At 42.6% G+C, this 18,669-nt stretch overlaps 5 protein-coding genes and 1 long non-coding RNA gene across 6 annotated transcripts; 1 reads left to right on the plus strand and 5 right to left on the minus strand.

Moving 5' to 3' along the window:
• Positions 1-623: 623 nt before the first annotated feature.
• Positions 624-1,161, minus strand: LOC130139119 (uncharacterized). The gene has a single exon (XM_056315482.1). The coding sequence runs from the start codon at positions 1,068-1,070 to the stop codon at positions 819-821; it is 252 nt and encodes an 83-aa protein (XP_056171457.1). The 5' UTR covers positions 1,071-1,161; the 3' UTR covers positions 624-818.
• A 3,855-nt stretch (positions 1,162-5,016) lies between these two features.
• Positions 5,017-5,579, minus strand: LOC115679940 (uncharacterized). The gene has a single exon (XM_030603661.2). The coding sequence runs from the start codon at positions 5,460-5,462 to the stop codon at positions 5,166-5,168; it is 297 nt and encodes a 98-aa protein (XP_030459521.1). The 5' UTR covers positions 5,463-5,579; the 3' UTR covers positions 5,017-5,165.
• Positions 5,580-8,645: 3,066 nt separating this feature from the next.
• Positions 8,646-9,193, minus strand: LOC115679942 (uncharacterized). The gene has a single exon (XM_030603664.2). It carries the CDS (start codon positions 9,028-9,030, stop codon positions 8,746-8,748), a length of 285 nt encoding a protein of 94 aa, XP_030459524.1. The 5' UTR covers positions 9,031-9,193; the 3' UTR covers positions 8,646-8,745.
• Positions 9,194-11,444: 2,251 nt separating this feature from the next.
• LOC115679941 (uncharacterized) lies at positions 11,445-11,943 on the minus strand. The gene has a single exon (XM_030603662.2). The coding sequence runs from the start codon at positions 11,856-11,858 to the stop codon at positions 11,571-11,573; it is 288 nt and encodes a 95-aa protein (XP_030459522.1). The 5' UTR covers positions 11,859-11,943; the 3' UTR covers positions 11,445-11,570.
• A 2,923-nt stretch (positions 11,944-14,866) lies between these two features.
• LOC115679938 (uncharacterized) lies at positions 14,867-15,475 on the minus strand. The gene has a single exon (XM_030603660.2). It carries the CDS (start codon positions 15,458-15,460, stop codon positions 15,002-15,004), a length of 459 nt encoding a protein of 152 aa, XP_030459520.1. The 5' UTR covers positions 15,461-15,475; the 3' UTR covers positions 14,867-15,001.
• Positions 15,476-15,484: 9 nt separating this feature from the next.
• LOC130139057 (uncharacterized) lies at positions 15,485-18,488 on the plus strand. Its single transcript, XR_008817309.1, has 3 exons — positions 15,485-15,773; positions 15,917-16,743; positions 17,334-18,488. It is a non-coding gene; the product is annotated as an uncharacterized LOC130139057 (long non-coding RNA).
• The last annotated feature ends 181 nt before the right edge of the window (positions 18,489-18,669 follow it).

Below are 18,669 nucleotides of genomic sequence, written 5' to 3' on the forward strand. Positions count from 1 at the left end.
GGAATCACGTGTATCTATTTTTAATCAATTTGTACTTGGATAATGTTCCTACATCTATCACACCTATAAAAAGTCTCTTACTCTAAGAAGGGATGAAGATGGGCGACCATATGGCCCCTTTTTTCGTTTGTCGACCCAATTGGTCTTTGATCAACAACCTTTGAGCAAAGCAACTTACCGGCTACATCTCCAAATGTGGTCGATAGATGACAAATTCATTGAATCGTTAATTCGATCTGCGCTTTGTGCTAAAGAGATGGTGACTAAATCGATATGCGCCAAAGCGATTCGGCTTAAGATGATTGGAGAACGATCAAAATCGCTCCTAGATTACACAGTCGAGCATAAAGTGGGTGAATGGGGCATATATGGAGTGATGAAACTGTGATATAAGTGTATGAAGTCCCACTTAGTCGAGAAAGCTGCTTGATTTCTCGTGGATTTCATCTTGATTAAAGAATAAAGGAGACCATGTTCTTCCTAATAAAACGCATAAAGAAAACATTTACAGCAAAAAGGACACAAGATATTCTAGACATGGCATGAAGTAGGCATCAAGACCTTACATCGAACAGTACCTCTAGGAAAAACATGCGATGAAAATGGGTACACACCAGGAAAACTATGATAAAGTCACTCTTTCATAGGTTAGAGATTCATTACAAAAAGTCTGGACTGGATAAGTCCTGGAAATTAACTTCTTCCTGTAACGATTGCTAATCAATATCTGGCACAAGGGCCGGCTGCTAAATACCATCTTACAGTCATTTTTGGCATCCATATAAATCCAAAACTAAGAGAATTGCACGAAATGTTCATCAGTTAGGAGCCCAACAGCTCAAGAACATGACTTTCCTCAGAGACTCCTCGGCCAGCCTCAACTTATCGTCCGGCACGCGGGGCATCAGGGACAGCTTCCTCTGCGCCTGCGAGAACGACCGGACATGGTTCTTGGCTTGCTGGTGCAGCAACCGGAGGGCGTAGTTCCACCTGCAGAAGCCCTGATCCTTGAGCGCCTCCACGGCGCCCACACTCGATGCCACCACCCAAGCTCTTCTCGAGATGCTCATCTTTCTCTCTTGCTCCTCTATGGGGACTACTATTGAGTGATCACTGATCTACTACGACACACTGGTGCTGCGTTTATGGGTGAGGAGATGGATGGGGTTCTTATATATAGATGTAGAAGATGAGATGGTACATTGCAAGTACTAAATGCATGAATGTGGCGGCACAAGAGGCCAAAAAGGAGTTCGGGGAAAACAGGGGGCAGTAGTGGTTATGGAGGCCCATGCGGGACAAAGTAGTGACAGATGCTTCATGAGGACAAAGGTGACCAAAACCTGAGTGCCCAACTTGGAGTTCGATCGAAAAAGAAGCACACGGTTTTCTGAATTGTAAAATCCGGCCACGCCCCAAGTTTTGGAGTCCCAAACCAACCTATTATTGGTCTGGTCTTTTGCCTCTTTGGTGTTTATGCGCTCTTGGTGACAGTATTGTTTGCCTCCCAGTCTCTGCTGAACCTCATCCTTCTGCAGTTCAAAGAAATTACACCTTAGTTTTTTCTTTCTTTTCTTGGAGCATTTTGTTTCTTGAAAAATGACTGATTTAAAAAGTATTTTTTTGAAAAGGGCAGCACTATTTCCACCCCTCGTATGACTAATCCACTCCATTTTCTATTGAAAAGACTAAATTATCCTCAATGATTCAATTAGAATTTAAAGTGTGGCCCCAAATCAATTTACTTTCCTTATTTTTTTTATTTTCAGTTACTATTTAGGATCTAGTTACCATAATTAAGCAATTCATGTTTTTTTTTGTTTATTGTGGGTAATCTGTATATATATTAAATGTTTTCCTTTTTATTTTTGGATTTTACTTCCGTAGAAATAAGTTTTGTTGAGTAAAAAAAGTGATGGTGATAGACACATAAGTGAAAGTTTATAAATAATTGATCTTGTTAAAGAAGTGTCTATGTTAAAAATTTTCTAGATTTTACTTGACAACGTAGAAAGAATTAGGTTTCTTAGAAAATTTTATTTTCAACAAAACTAATTTTACGAAAGTGATTGATTAGAATTAATCAATTTTGTAGTTGATCGCCCATTTCTGATTAGAATTGAAAATCATGTTTTTATCAGGTTATTGTTTTTTTTCTCTAATGTTGTTTTTCCCATTTTTTGGTAGAGAAAACCAGTGCTCCTTTTTATAATTGAAGTGTGGAGGATGACAGGGTTGGCATCATAGATAGAAAATAGAGGACGATGAGATGTATAGAAGAAGAAGACGACGAAGAAGAAGAAGGAGTGGGAGGCGTAGACGATTTGCAAGAGCGGAGAACAGAGACGTCAAAGGCGTGAAAAGAAAGAAAGAAGAAAGAAAGAAAGTGAGATTCGCAATAAATAAAAGAAGAAACAAAGTTGATCAAATAATCTAAAAAAAAAGATCACTTTTGGAGAGCTGTATCAAAAGTAATAGAAGCTACGAGGGATACTTTTGTCAAAATACAAAAAAAGAGTGTATAAGCTAAAAGATGAGTGGAAAAAGTGTGGTCCACCAAAAAATGGGCAAAACAGCATTAGACAAAAAAACAATAACCTAATAAAAACATGATTTTCAATTCTAATCAGAAATGAGCGATCAACTACAAAATTGATTAATTCTAATCAATCACTTTCGTAAAATTAGTTTTGTTGAAAATAAAATTTTCTAAGAAACCTAATTCTTTCTACGTTATCAAGTAAAATCTAGAAAATTTTTAACATAGACACTTCTTTAACAAGATCACTTATTTATAAACTTTCACTTATGTGTCCATCACCATCACTTTTTTACTCAACAAAACTTATTTTTACAGAAGTAAATTCCAAAAATAAAAAGGAAAACATTAATTTCTTAATTATGGTAACTAGATCCTAAATAGTAAATGAAAATAAAAAAATAAGGAAAGTAAATTGATTTGGGGCCACACTTTAAATTCTAATTGAATCATTGAGGATAATTTTGTCTTTTCAATGGAAAATGGAGTGGATTAGTCATATGAGAGGTGGAAATAGCGCCGCCCTTTTGAAAATGAATGCTTTCATTATCGTTAACAATTTATAACTAAAAATTTTCATAGACGGTAAAAATATCTTTCCTTGTTTCATTTTTATAAATAATACAAGCGATCATTTTGGGAAAATGATTTTCAAATCATTTTTTTTCTATGAAATAAACGTACCCTTAGTTCCATACAATATGATTTAGGGTGAGATCATTTCCACCCCAGTTTGGATGGGACCACACTTTTTAATTTAAAATGACAAAATTAGTACTCGACTAAATAATAATAACATTACTTGAAAAAATTCACTTACTTTCCATTCAAAATAGGGTGGAAATTACCCCCAACGTATTCTTTTTCTTGATTTATCCATTGACCATTATAAGTCGTGGATAAAAAAGGTGTGCTTCTATAAAAATATATTTTTTGTTTAAAACAAAGAGTCTAATTATATTTATTAACCACTCTCATAGTTGACTTTTCCATTGACCTCACAAATAAGAGAGTATGATTGCAAGTTTTACTCTGAACTTCTCAATTCCATACTATCATCTTCTCCTTCTATTTTATTTTCTCTCTCAAGTATTTCAACTTTTACTTTGTTTTCCAAATCAGTTCAACCATTTAAAAGCGCATATTAATAAATATGTCAAGTATCTTTGATATTGCATGACACGACAAATTTGCCACAACAATCTCACTTGATCTAATTTTGGAATTAGAGAATTTTGGGCCCAATTCCAAAAAAAACCCTTAACTTTACACTTTGTCCCAAATATACCCTGAACTTTTTTTTTCTCAAGAAAAACCACAAACTTTTATCTAAGTCCCAAATCTGCCCTTTCGTTAAAAATCCGTCCAATTGACGTCAGGGAAAAAAAAAAAAATAGAGAACCGGCAGCTGCGGCGGTGGCCGCCGCCACAGCCGTCGGGAAGGAGCGGCGGCCCACGCCTGGGCCTTCCCGAAGGTCGGCGACCATCGCCGCCCCGGCGAGCCGCCGGCGAGGCGTGCGGCCCCGATCGGGGCGAGGTCGCGCCCTCCCCCGGATCGGGGCGCGCGCCCTCGCGGCGGCTCGCCGGGGCCGGCGAGGGTTGCCGGCCCTCGCCTAGGCCTTCTCGAAGGCGGCGACCCTCGCCGACCCTCGCCAGGCCCGGGCGAGCCGCCGGCGAGGCGCGACCCTCGCCCGGATCGGGGCTGCGCGCGCCCTCGCCGGCGGCTCGCCCGGGCGGCGAGGTCGCCGGCTCGGGAAGGCCCGGGCGTGGGCCGCCGCTCCTTCCCGACGGCTGTTGCGGCGGCCACCGGCGAAGGCTTGGCCACCGCCGTAGCTGCCGGTTCTCTGTTTTTTCCTTACGTCAATTGGACGGATTTTTAACGGGAGGGCAGATTTGGGACTTAGATAAAAGTTTGTGATTTTTCTTGAGACAAAAAAAAGTTCAGGGTATATTTGAGACAAAGCGTAAAGTTGAGGGTTTTTTTTTAAATTGGGCCGAGAATTTTGATATGTCATGATTTGTTTTGGTACGCCTCTTTGTTTTTAGGAGCTGAGGGCGGACCTTTACTGGACCCACCTCCCCATTCCCATGTGATTATGTCATGATTTGATATTGATAGCATAACGATGATTTTATCACTTTAAATAAAAAAAAAATATGGCTCAATCCACAATTAGGGTGAAAATACTTCCCCCTACGATTTAACTCTTGTGCAAAAGCATGACTCTCCTTTAGCCCAACATCCTTTGTCCTACCGCTAACTTTTTCCCACTCTTATGGCACACTTGCAAACTTTAGTGACCAAACTTCACTATATTTTATACATGAATCAAACTTTAGTGACCAAACTTCATTCTTTCCTCACCCTCGACAGAAAGCCATTTCTTTCGTGCATGAACAGGTCAGTCGTCCCCCTGTCTCTAGTTGAACCGGGTCGATCAAAGTCGTTGATTAATGACGTTTTTACACACGAGTAAATAAGCCATAGTGCAAATGGGAAAATGTCCTTTCACGTAATACATATTGCCTTGCTGTAATTTCAGCATGTATTTACAGTTTACATCATTCTCAGCAACGAACTTGGATTTCCTTCTCGATCTAATCTACTGCTATTCAGAGAACAACCTCAGTACGGACCCCAAGTGCTGAAGTACAGGACCTTCCGCATCGACTCCTCCGTCTGCCTCGCCTCGGCTTCTCCCGCTAGCCTCCTCGAAGCCGCTGCCGCTGCGGCCGACGACTGAGGAGATCGCTTCTTCTTGCTGCCGCCGTTGGCCTGAGAGAACGAGGACATAGCCCGGTTCTTGGCGCGCTGGTGGATGGAGCGGAGGGTGTAGTTCCAGCGGCAGAATCCCTGGTCCTTGAGGGCCTCCACGGCGGCGACGCTTGCCGCCACGACCCACGCTCTGCTCGTCGAGCTCATCTCGGTCGCGGGTTTCAGATGGTGTTGTGGAAGCGAAGTTGATGATGATGATGGGGATGGAGAAGACGAGAGCGGTAGGGTTTCTTTACATAGGGATGGCGACACTGATCTGTCGAGGTGACGACGAAACCAGAGGCGACCCCCAAAATTCGTGGCGGTTTGCATGCATCCTCGGAGCAAATGGTTTCGAGTGGGGGCCGGTGGGGGGCCCCACCGGGCTAGGTGCACGGAATGACCCTTTTGCCCTCCCGTTCCCTTCCCTTCCCTTCGCTAATAAGACGAATGATCGCAGGAGCAGCACGCGGTTTTGGAATTTTTTTTTTTTTAACGAAATTCAGCAGCGCCGGAAGCAGAGGGAGAAAACCGGTATTTACTATTCCCGCGCGCGTGCGGAAACGACACGGAATGGGCGAAATCATGATGTACACACGATGCAATCTCTCTGTTGCCAAGATATCAACTAAGATGCGACGCACGCTTCATGGGAAAACCAAAAAATAAGACGAGAAGCAAAATCCGAGATTAAAAGAAGAAGAAAATTGCCAGGCTTAAAATTGAAAATGGACTAAAAATAAATTCTAGTATTTGAAGTACACTAGAAAGTAAACTGCGGTGAGCAAAGTACATGAAGAGTCAAAATTTCATTGATTTTGACTTCAGCCTAAAAAGGCCCTCCTAGACAATACACGCACCAAAGTATTCATAATTTGCCGAGCGACAGCGTGACATAAGCGATTATAGCTCCACCGTGGCCACTACCGCACGTTCTTCGAGGTTTCAGGCTTCACTCCGGCACGTTAATTGTTCCCGTCCGTAAGTAGTTACAATCTCCCAGCTCATCAAGATAACCACCACCTGATATTGGTGCCACCGTTGGACATTCTTGCTCGATACATTCTCCATGCCCACCGCCTAGTAAAATTTAGGGATAATCACACAAAAGATTGTTGGACTTTAGTTTAATATGATGTCGTGCCTGAACTTTTAATGAATTAAATGTGATCTTTGAACTTTTGATAAATATTCAATGTAATTTCTAGTTATATAAAAATATCCAATGTTATCTTTTCATTAATTCAAGTTCATGAACAATATTAAACATTTTTATATAGTTCAGGGATTAAATTGAACATATATAAAAAATTCGGGGACGACATTGTACATTAGGATAAAATTCATGGATCACGTTGAACAAATTAAAAGTTTAAGAATGACATTACATATTTGACCACAGTTCAGGAATTATTTGTGTCACTTTCGTCATGTTCCCTAAAATTTATGACAACTGACCAGTTACAAGCTTTTTCCTTAAGCCTCGATATTTTTCGATCATTCTCTACTCGTTATAGCGTATAGTTCTAAGGAGGTTATTTATCCTGGTAGTGCTCTAGCCTGAGCACGCTTAACTTTGTAGTTTTAACGTAAAGCTTACCGTTACATCAAAAAGCGCTTTTGTGAGTTAATTTTAGTTTTCACACACACACATATATATCCCAAGTGCGCTCTCCCTCTATTCGGTGTGCAATTCCCTATTTGTCATCTTATAAGCTTGCTAGGAGCCGCTTCTTATCTGAGCTCTCTGACCCCCACGACCACCCCCTGCCCTCAGCGGACCGGATCGTTATAAGCTCACTAGATTCAGCATGGTACATCCATGAACCACACATTTACTAGAGGTGGTCTTGCTCTGATATCATATTGTAATATCTCTAGATTAACTCACTCGAGATATGTCCACTTTAGCCCATCCCATATTGAGTCTCATGGTTTTATCTTTTGGCATACATGTAGGCATTTTCCTAGAAAATTATACATCATAGTAGTGCTCTAGTTTGAGCACGCTTAACTTCAAAGTTCAAAAGTAAAACCTGTCGTTACGTCAAAAGGTATTTCCGTGAGTTAATTCTAGTTTTCTCATATATATGTTCGGCATGCAATTTGGTTCATTTTTGCCAAATTCACTATCCTTTAAACTTGCTAGGAGCCGCTCCTTGTCCGAGCTCTCTAGCCCTAGCAACCAATTCCCGCCTTCTTCGGATCGGGTCGTTACATCTTCTCTTCCTCCAACCTAGCTCTGGATGCCTCTAGCTCGCGTCTCAGCCTCTCGTTTGATGTTTTGAGTTCTTAGATCCGCTTCACCGACTGGACAATCTCAGCATTCTTGGAGCAGATCACGCCCTCGAGCACCATGACGAGGGACGCCGTCTCTCGTACAAGCTTGTGGTTGAGGAACAACTCGCGCTCGCGGAGATTTTTGACGAAGTGGAGGAGCTCAGAGATGTCCGGCGAACAGGGATAGACTTGGGCAAAGGAGCCCAGGAAATAGGCGCCGTATCGTCTCCAACTACAACCGGCACAAAGGCAAATGCCAAAAAAAAGAGTATACTAGATTAATACCTCCAGAGACGAAACAACAAAGACCAAACATAAAAAGCAGAAGAACAAGCGCAAAATCAGAAGCAACTTCAAATAGAGGTGATATCAGTTTTAGCGCTTACATGCACGGACTAAATCTCATTTGATCTAAATCTGGAATTAGAGAATTTTGATATCTCATGATTTTTTTTGACCTTGTGGAGCACCTCCTTTTTTCTTTTTCTTTTTTGAGGATCGGGGGCAGGCACTTACTAGACCCACTTGGGAAACCCAGAATCCCCCTTCCGACCTCCGCATTCCCACATGGGAATGGTGACCATGGGGCAACCCCGAATGGTTAATGTATTATGATTTAATATTGATAACATAACTATGTTTTTGTCACTTTAAATTAAAAAAAAAAGTATGGTTTCATCCAAAATTAGGGTGAAAATAGTTCCCCTTATGATTTAACTCTGGTGCAAAAGCATGATTCTCCTTAAGCCAAACATCCTTCGTCCTTACCGCTTACTTCTTTTCCACTCTCATGGCACATTTACAAACTTTAGTGACCAAACTTCTATATCTTATACACGATTCAAATCAAATCTACGTATGCTTCATTGCTTTCCTCACCCTCGACAGAAAGCCATTTCTTTCGCGCATGAACAGGTCAGTCGTCCCTCCGTCTCTAGTCGAACCGGGTCGATCAAAGTGTCGATGAATCACGTTGTTACACACGAGTAAATAAGTCATAGTGCAAATGGGAAAACGTCCTTTTTTTTTGCTAAAAAGATGGAAAAAAGTCCTTTCACGTAATATATATTGCCTTGCTGTAATTTCAGCGTACAATTACAGTTTACATCATTCTCAGCAACGAACTTGGATTTCCTTCTCGATCTAATCTACTGCTACTCAGAGAACAACCTCAATACGGACCCCAAGTGCTTAAGTAGAGGACCTTCCGCATCGATTCCTCCGTCCTCCTCGCCTCCACGTCTCCCGCTAGCCTCCTCGAAGCCACCGCCGCCGACGACTGAGGTGATCGCTTCTTGCTGCTGTTGGCCTGAGAAAACGAGGACTTGGCCCGATTCTTGGCTTGTTGGTGGATGGAGCGGAGGGTGTAGTTCCAGCGGCAGAATCCTTGGTCCTTGAGGGCCTCCACGGCGGCGACGCTGGCCGCCACCACCCACGCTCTGCTCGTTGAGCTCATCTTACGACTCTGAATCGGTTCGGTGGCGCGTTTCTGATGGTGTTGTGGAAGTGAAGTTGATGACGATGGGGATGAAGAGGACGAGAGCGGGTGGGAACTCTTTATAGAGGGGATGGCGATACTGATCGGTAAAGGCGACGATGAAACAAGAGGCGAGGCCCCCAAATTCGTCGCGGTTTGCGTTCCGGGTGCAAATGGTTTTGAGTGGGGGCGGCGGGGCCATGTCCTGCTCACGTTCGGACACGGAATGGGCCAAATCATGGTGTCCTCGGTACACATGTACATACATCCGCACCCAAATAGCAACTACATGCAACGTGCGCTTCATTAGGAAAAACAAAAAGAAAGACGAGAAGCAAAATCCAAAGAAAAATAAGTAAGAACAGAGAATGCAGTTTATCTAAACCCGGGAAAGAAATCCATTAAAAGAAAGAAAATGCCATATTCGTGTTTGAGAAAAATGACATAAATAGTTCCTGAACTTTGGCTAAATATGTAACGTGGTCCCTGAACTTTTAATTTGTTAATTTGTTCAATGTAGTCCATGAACTATATGAAAATGTTCAATGTATTCTTACATTAATTCAAGTTTAGGGACTACATTGAACATGTACTATAAATCAAGGGATGACATTAAACAAATTAAAAGTTCAGAGACTATATTGCACATTGAGCTAAAATTCAGAGACCGTTTGTGTCATTGTCCCTTTGTGTTTCATCGAAAAGTGGGAGTTTCAACTAGAAAGTGGAATATCTTTAACCAAAGGTTAATTTTGGTTTTTTGTGATAATGAAAATTTTACTAAGGTTAAAATTGAAAATGGATGCAAAATAAATTCTAGAGTTTGAAGTACTAGAAAAAGCAAAAATACGGTGAACAAAGTAGATGGAAAGTTAAATTTCATCGATTTGATGTCAAGTTTATAAAGGGCCTCCATATGCAATACACACATGCAAGTATTTATAATTTACAGGGCGACAGCGACACGTAAGCGATTATTGCTCCACTATGGCCACCACTACACGGTTCTTGTCCACAAGCAATTACAATCTTCTAGCTCATCGAGATAACTATCACTTGGTATTGGTGCCACCATTGGGCATTCCTATTCAATACTCAATATTCTCCATGCCCACCACTTAGTAAAATTGAGGGATAATTATACAAAAAGTCCTTAAACTTTCACTTAATGTACAATGTCATCCTTGAAATTTTACTTTGTATAATGTAGTCTCTAAACTATATAAAGATATCCAATATTATCTTTCCATTAATTCAAATTTAGGGACAACGTCGAACATTTTTATATAACCCAAGGACTAAATTGAATATGTACAAAAAGTTCATATACAATATTAAATATTTTACATGGCCCAAAATAAATAGGTACAAAAAATTCAAAGACCACATTAAATAAATTAAAAATTTATGGACGACGTTGCACATTAATTCAAAGTTCATTGGACCATTTGTGTCATTTTTCTTAAAATTTATGACGATTGACCACTCACAAGCTTTGTCACTAAGCCACGGTACTTGTCAATCATTCTCTACTCGTTGTCAATAACCGCGTGATGTAGTTGTCGATTCACCCGTGCCCTTTGAGTATCCTTTTTTACCGGACTCTTGATTAACCAATCAAATCTTACCATTGTCTATTACTAAAGGTTGCTTATTTTTTTCACATATTCCCATTTTAAAAGGATTGGATAATATTGTATTTATGTTCAATTCGTTTAAATATTTAAACAGGTCATCATCATCTCTATTTCAGAGGATTTCTTGCTACTGATACTTAAATATTCCAACACTTTCTCTCATGTATAGGTTGAACTTTGACCTAAAAACGTAAAATTGCTCGGGACATTCTGCCCTAATAACATATAAAATGGTGTGGAAGCACTTTCATTTATTTTAAAAGTTTCAATATTGTAACACCATCAGTGCTGAACCTCATCTTTCTGCAAATCAAAGAATTTCCAAACAGGTTACCTTTATACTGAGTCCCATAAAATATAATTTTCTTTGAACCCTTGCTACATATCCTCGCACGAAAGACCTATCTCCATCTCCGGCGGACTCGGTTTGTGTACAATAGTCCTTGATCATACTTACATTAGATTCAGTAGAAATAAGTACCTCCTTTAGCACCAGAGACATCTGCAAAATAGTTTAGTAAATGAATCTCTGTACACTACATGTTGTACATCAATTTCAAACACAAATTTATCCGTTAATAACCTAGTAAAAGTCCGATATTTTTCTCGCATATCTATTGTTCGCATATGACAGGGCAATGAACCCATAATTACGCGGCACAAATCGAGTTAATCAAAGTCGTTGGTCATGTGAAACCAATTTAAAATAGGCGTATGACAAGTATTAGGAACAGGGTGAATAAGCCACGGTGCGAATGGGGAAAGTCCTTTCAAGTAATATATATTGTCTGCTGTAATTTCAGCATGTATTTACAGTTTACATCCATTCTCAGCAACCAACTTCGATTTCCTTCTCGATCTACTCTACTTATTCAGAGAGCCTCAGTAGGGACCCCAAGAGCTCAAGTAGAGGACCTTCCTCATCGACTCCTCCGACTGCCTCACCTCCGCCTCTCCCGCTAGCCTCCTCGAAACCGCCGCGGCGGCCGGCGACTGAGGAGATCGCTTCTTGCTGCTGTTGGCCTGAGAAAACGAGGACCTGGCCTGATTCTTGGCGCGCTGGTGGATCGACCGTAGGGTGTAGTTCCAGCGGCAGAATCCTTGGTCCTTGAGGGCCTCCACGGTGGCGACGCTGGCGGCGATGACCCACGCTCTGCTCGTCGAGCTCATCTTCAGACCTGATTCCGTTCGATCTTGTGCTTCTGATGGTGTTATGGGAGTGAAATTGATGATGATTGGGATGGAGAAAGATGAGAGCGGGTGGGACTTCTTTATATAGGGATGGTGAGTGGTGGTGATGCCAATGGGGTGAGGTGACGGTGAAACAAGGGGCGAGCCCAAAATTTGTCGTGATTTGCATCCTGAGCGCAAATGGTTTTGAGTGGAGAAAGGAGGATCCCGAAACTGGGGTCGTTGGGGGTCCGCTGGCTTAGTGCTCGGAATGACCTTATCTTTTTCTTTCTTTACTAAATTCAGCAGCGCCTGAATCAGAGGAAGAAAACCACCATCGTATTCCTGTTCGCCGTACCTGACTCAGCTTCACCAAACTGAAGGAGTTAAACGTGACAATTTCTTTCTTGGGATTCTCATCGGCCATGATCATTGTTGTTTTATTTGTTATATTTTAACTTTCAATTTACTTTCAAATTTTTACTTTATCTTTTTATGGAACATGAAAGTTAAAACTTACGTCTGAAAGTAAACGTCTCTACTTCTAATCGCCCTAAAAAAGTAGAGAGTTGGGAAATCAAACTTTCCACCTCCATCTTCTTAAATAGGAAGGTTGTGGTCGATGATGACTAGGTTATTCTCAAATCTTTTTTTAAATGTACTCTTGTTTCTCAATCTTTCAACTCTTGTTTTTCTGGTCCTTTGTGGGAAAATCTCTTTGTTCACGAGGACTTCATTTTGGAGTATGTTCGGTCCAAGAAATCTCCTTGATTTAGGGCTTTCCCTTTTTTTTTTTGACCTCAAGTTTTTTCGATGGCTTTAATTAGACGTCAGAATGGGTGGTAAAGCAATATATAACCAGAATTTGTTGGAATGGATCACACATGGATTACTTCAAATTTTGAAAGGCCTAATTATAATGGATTTTAAAATTAAAGCCTAAAAATAAATAGATCTAAATGATTCTAAAGTGAACCCATTTCCAACCCACTAGGGCTTAGACTCTCTTCTCTCTCTCCCCCTTTGCTCTGGAGTCATCGTCTTCTCTTCCTCCAACCTAGCTCTAGACATCTCCCGCACGCGTCCCATCCTCTTGTTTGACACTTGGAGTTCTTCAATCTGCGTCATCGACTTGGCAATCTCAGCATTCTTGGAACAGATTATGCCCTCGAGCACCCGAAACGAGCCACGCCGTCTCTTGTACGAGCTTGTGCTCAAGGACCGACTCGCGCTCGCGGAGGTCCTCACAAAGCGAAGGAGCTCGGAGATGTCCGGAAGACAAGGCTGGACCTGGGCGAAGGAGCGCGGGAAGTAGGCGTTGAATTGTCTTTGACTACAACTGACACAAAGGCGAACGCCCAAAACAAAAACAGAGTATCATAGCAGACCACAAGAGACGCAACAACAAGGACCAAACATAAAAAGCAGAAGAAAAGGTCAAAAATCAGAAGTAGCTTCGAACAGAGTTAATATCAGTTTTAGCGCTTACATGCATGGAATAATGGCGGAGGACAGAGGAATGGTATCAGGTGATTTACGAGGACATGTTCATCATTAAATGCCGCTATCTCCACAACACACCGTCTCCTTCATATATCTCTCTCTAAACCAGCGGCGCGTCAGTAGTGCCATGGCGGGGGGCGGGGGGGGAACCTACAAACTCACCCTCGTACGCACAGAAAGAGATAAAATAAAGTAGGGATAAATGCATTAAAAATTCTAAAACTTATTATGAAAATGTAATTGAGTTCTAAAATTTGTTAAGTTGGTCAATTGAGTCTTAAAAATTATTGGCATTTTCCGTTTGTCGAGTTGGACGGAGTTAATGGAAATATTTGATTACACAAACTTGACAATTTTCAAAAATTTGATTGCACATTTTTTAAAGTTTTAGGACTCAATCGTACTTCTATGACAAATTTTAGGATATGTTTACACTTTTCGAAAATTTGAGGACTCGATTACATTTTCATGACAAATTTAGGACTTAAATTTTAGTAAACTCCAATACTGCCAAACACCTCGAGTTTATTCAAGGAATCCCCACGCCGATCATTCACTAGAATTTCCGTTTACTAGGAAAAACAACTATAGATGGAGCTTTCGATCCTCTTATTCCCCAGAATTTCCATTTACTAAGAAAAACAACTATAGAGATGATGAAGCTTCGGGTGTTGCTCAACATTATTCAAGAAATCTTCGATCGATGCAACTGCTTCTCGTTTGCTCAAAATCCTCAATCTACTATGTACTTCGAGAGCTTGTGGTCTCACTATGGTGGAGAGCTTTCGATGCGGAATTTATTAATGGTGCGTTTCTGGACCGATTGGACAAACAGAAGTCCAAACGGAAAGCGAAACGGTGATGCGATTAGATGGTTTTTTTTCTATTATTTTAGTATTTTTTTATGAGTTAATTTTAAGGGTCGTTTTTGTAATTTTGCTACTTGATGCTTATTAACTTTCCTATTATGATTAGATTTCCTATTATGATTAGGTTTCCAATTCAGATTAGGTAACTTTCCTATTATGATTAGGTTTCCTATTGTAATTAGGTTTAACCCCTATAAAAGGGTGTTTAGGGTTTGTTTTGAAGACAGAACATTATTATCATCAATATTGAATTTCGAGATTTTTCTCTCTAAACAAGGTTTTGCTTGAATTATTCGCTAAAAGGACTATGCGTCAGCTTTTCGATACGGACATTGAAAAGTTTAAGGAAGATGAACCCCCTGAGATTCTAACGGTTTTCAGGGTGCAGGCTTCCCTGATACAACCCTCTCCGTCGAGACCTCAAACGTAGTTAATGAAACCGACAAAAACGCATGCCACCGGAATTAGCTCAGAGCAAAAAAATCGACAGGACTAAGGATCGTCGACAGGAATGACAAAAGGCAAGGAAGAGAGGAGAAAAGAGCACGAAGATGAAAAGGAAGGAAGAAGAAAAGTTGTTAGATCATGTGAACCCCGATGAAAATAAGTGTATGACAAGTATTAGGAACGAGTGAATAAGTGCAAATGGGAAAGTCCTTTCACGTAATATATATTGTCTGCTGTAATTGCAGCATGTATTTATAATTTACATCCATTCTAAGCAACCAACTTCGGTTTCCTTCTCGACCTAATCTACTTATTCGGAGAACCTCAATTGGGACCCCAAGAGCTCAAGTACAGGACCTTCCTCATCGACTCCTCCGACCGCCTCGCCTCCGCATCTCCCGCTAGCCTCCTCGAAGCCGCCGCAGCGGTCGACGACTGAGGAGATCGCTTCTTGCTGCTGCTGGCCTCAGAAAACGAGGACACGGCCCGATTCTTGGCGCGCTGGTGGATGGAGCGGAGGGTGTAGTTCCAGCGGCAGAATCCTTGGTCCTTGAGGGCCTCCACGGCGGCCACGCTGGCGGCGACGACCCACGCTCTGCTCGTCGAGCTCATCTTCAGACTTGATGCCGTTCGATCTTGTGCTTCTGATGGTGTGTTGAACTGAAGTGATGATTGGATGGAGAAGATGAGAGCGGGTGGGAGTTCTTTATATGGATGGTGAGTGGTGCCACTGACTGGTGACGTGACGTTGAAACAAGGGGCGAGCCCAAAATTTGTCGCCATTTGCAACTGAGAGCAAATGGTTTTGAGTAGGAGGAGAATCCGAAAACCTGGGGTGGTGGGGGTCCGCTGGCCTAGTGCTGCGAACGACTTTTCTTTAGTTTACTAAATCCAGCAGCCCCTGAATCAGAGGAAGAAAACCACTATTATACTCCTGTTCGCTTGGGGACACGGAATGGGCAAATCATGGGGCATTCCAGTACATGTATATATCTGTTCACAGATAGCAACTAAGATGCAACGTGCGTTTCATAAGACCACGCAACCTTCTTGATCTTCGGTCAGTGTCTTCGGTCGACCGTGTGATGAGCTTAAGGTACATGAGCAGAGTTTGCTTGAGGGCGTTGTTTATTCATGTTCAATAATTGACAGATATGTGTTTGCTGAGTTGAATTAAAGTAAATAAAAGTCTAAGTTTTCTCTACTTCATCCTTCACCCACTTCTTTCTCCGAACCTAGGCATTGTCCCTGACCATCGGCGCCACGTTCCGGTGTCTTTTTGGCCGGCTCTTGAGACCTGGCCGTCCACGGTTGCCGGCGCGAAACAAGCCATCGTTGCTCGCGGCCATGGCTCCAGATGTGGAGCTTGAGGCCATAAGTTCCAGATCTGGAGCCATGACCGCGAGCACGATAGCTCAACATCTAATGGTTTGGCCAAGCTCAGATCTGAAGGCTACTCTTCAAGTCCTGTGATGCTTGTTTCGGACAATGCAACTTGAAAACAAAACACAAAAAGAAAAAAAAGAGAAGGAAAAAGTGAGGCTTGAAGCTCTTGTTTGTCTTCGTTTTCTCCGAGCATGGGAAAGGTTTGTCTATGACAGCGACCAGCGAGGTTGAGATCCCGACATCGAACTTCCACACCTGAAGGTCAAGATCTGACGGCGAGCGTCCAAATGTCTTCAGATTTGGACCACTCCATCCCCGCCGCGACCTCTATCGCCAACGTCGAGCTTCCAGATTCCCTTCAGATTTGGCCATACCAGCTTGTCCATGGCCTTGGCAGGACTTCCGGATTTGTAACCATGGCTCTAGAGATAGCGGCTCGTCCATGGCTGAAGGCGACGGTGGTCGACTTCCAAATCCGCAACTCCGTCCCATGAATCCAAATTCATCTGTGGCAACAAAGTTAAGGAAAGGAACGTCGACCACAAAGAAGATGGAGAGGGTTGGACACGCCCGACAGTGGTCGCCTTGGACGCTGTGCCAGCAACTCCGCTAGTGGTGATTGCAGAGGGAGGGGCGGAGGTTACGCTCAAGGTGGACGGAGATGGAGGAGTAAAAGTGAGGTGGATGGAGATTTTTTTATTCTGTTCATCTAAATCCATGTCAGCATGTACGTGTCAATCCAATGCTTGCCATGTCAATTACTGAGTGGCGCTCACAAACCATCAAATAGAGCAAATCACCAAATAGATCCTAATTACACATCAAATGCTACGTCACCTTGCCTAGGTTACTTACATTAGATTCACTAGAAAAAGGTACTTCCTTTAGCACCGTTGATCACAAGAGACATTTGCAATATGGTAAATGAATATCTGTACAATGCATATTACACATCAATTTCAAATACATATTTATCCGTTAACAACCTCCGATTTTTTCTCGCATATCAAATGTTAGCTTACGATAGGAAAATGGATCCGTATTTATACGACATAAGCCGGGTCAATTAAAGTCATTGATCATGTGAAGTCCATTTAAAATTGGTGTATGACAAGTATTAGGAACAGAGTGAATAAGCCACGGTGCAGATGGAAAAGTCTTTTCACGTAATATATATTGTCTGTTGTAATTTCAGCATGTATTGACAATTTACATCCATTCTCAGCAACGAACTTCGACTTCCTTCTCGATCTAATCTACTGCTATTCAGACAACAACCTCAACACGGACCCCAAGTGCTCAAGTACAGGACCTTCCGCATCGACCGTTCCGACTTCGCCTCCGCTTCTCCGGCTAGCCTCCTCGAGACTGCCGCGGACGACGACCGAGGAGATCGTTTCTTGCTGTTGTTGGCCTGAGAGAACGAGGACATGGCCCGATTCTTGGCACGCTGGTGGATCGACCGGAGGGTGTAGTTCCACCGGCAGAGTCCTTGGTCCTTGAGGGCCTCCACGGCGGCGACGCTGGCCGCCACGACCCACGTTCTGCTCGTCGACCTCATCTTAGGATTTGATTCGGTTCGGTGGCGCGTTTCTGATGGTGCGTGGAAGTGAAGTGATGATTATTGGATGGAGAAGATCAGAGCGGTGGGAGTTCTTTATTTGGATGGTGAGCGGTGATACTGACTGGTGACGTGACGTTGAAACAAGCGGCGAGCCCAAAACTTGTCGGCGTTTGCATTCTGAGAGCAAATGGTTTTGCATGGGAGGAGAATCCGGAAACCTGGGGTGGTGGGGGTCCGCTGGCTCAGTGCTGGGAACGACTTTTCTTTTGTTTACTAAATCCAGCAGCGCCTAAATCAGTGGAAGAAAACCACTATTATATTCCTGTTCGCTTGCGGACACGGAGTGGGCAAATCATGGGGCATTCAGTGCCACGTATATATCTGTTCACAGACAGCAACTAGACGCAACGTACGTTTCATAGGACCACGCGACCTTCTTGATCTTCGGTCAGTTTCTTCGGTCGACCGCGGGATGAGCTTAAGGTACATGAGCAGAGTGTGCATGAGGGCCGTCCAGGGGCTAATAAAGGACCATCCTCGGAGCTCGAAGACCATGCCTTTTGGAATCAAGCCGTCCCAAGCGACAAGCAACACGGAATCATCGGCCGGCAAGCCTTCTCAGTTCAGATGGGTTTCTGGCAGCAGAGATGCCGCGAAGACGGCTGCCATGATGGACGAAAGCCGCCGGCTCAGGGAGGCCGAGAAGGCTGACAAGGTCATGCACCTTATGTGCTGGGGTCCTCATCTGATTTAAGCTTTATTTTGAACATGGTTTTCTTCATGTAGCCTCTCCCGTATTTAGTAATAGTTAGGCTCCTGTAATTATCATCTGCAAGTGCAATGAAACTTGTGCCGTATATAGATCTGATTTTCGGCCATGGTCGGTTTTGCCAGCTTAACTTTGATCGAGTACATAGATACAAACATGATCTCAAAATGAGGCGTTCTTCATGAAACGAAGCTCCAACAAAATGATAATGACATTACTTGATACAGCAAAGAGAATTCAAAGAAAATCGGCATCAGAACACCACACGAGTCG

Source organism: Syzygium oleosum, unplaced genomic scaffold (genome assembly GCF_021117445.2).
Source record: "Syzygium oleosum isolate NSW1041296 unplaced genomic scaffold, Sole_v2.1 Sole_v2.10, whole genome shotgun sequence".
NCBI lineage: Eukaryota > Viridiplantae > Streptophyta > Magnoliopsida > Myrtales > Myrtaceae > Syzygium > Syzygium oleosum.

What these genes read in the sequence shown, in the direction of transcription:
- LOC130139119 (XM_056315482.1), bottom strand. Translation starts at nt 1,070, where the DNA reads ATGAGCATCTCGAGAAGAGCTTGGGTGGTGGCATCGAGTGTGGGCGCC.
- LOC115679940 (XM_030603661.2), bottom strand. Translation starts at nt 5,462, where the DNA reads ATGAGCTCGACGAGCAGAGCGTGGGTCGTGGCGGCAAGCGTCGCCGCC.
- LOC115679942 (XM_030603664.2), bottom strand. Translation starts at nt 9,030, where the DNA reads ATGAGCTCAACGAGCAGAGCGTGGGTGGTGGCGGCCAGCGTCGCCGCC.
- LOC115679941 (XM_030603662.2), bottom strand. Translation starts at nt 11,858, where the DNA reads ATGAGCTCGACGAGCAGAGCGTGGGTCATCGCCGCCAGCGTCGCCACC.
- LOC115679938 (XM_030603660.2), bottom strand. Translation starts at nt 15,460, where the DNA reads ATGGCGACAAATTTTGGGCTCGCCCCTTGTTTCAACGTCACGTCACCA.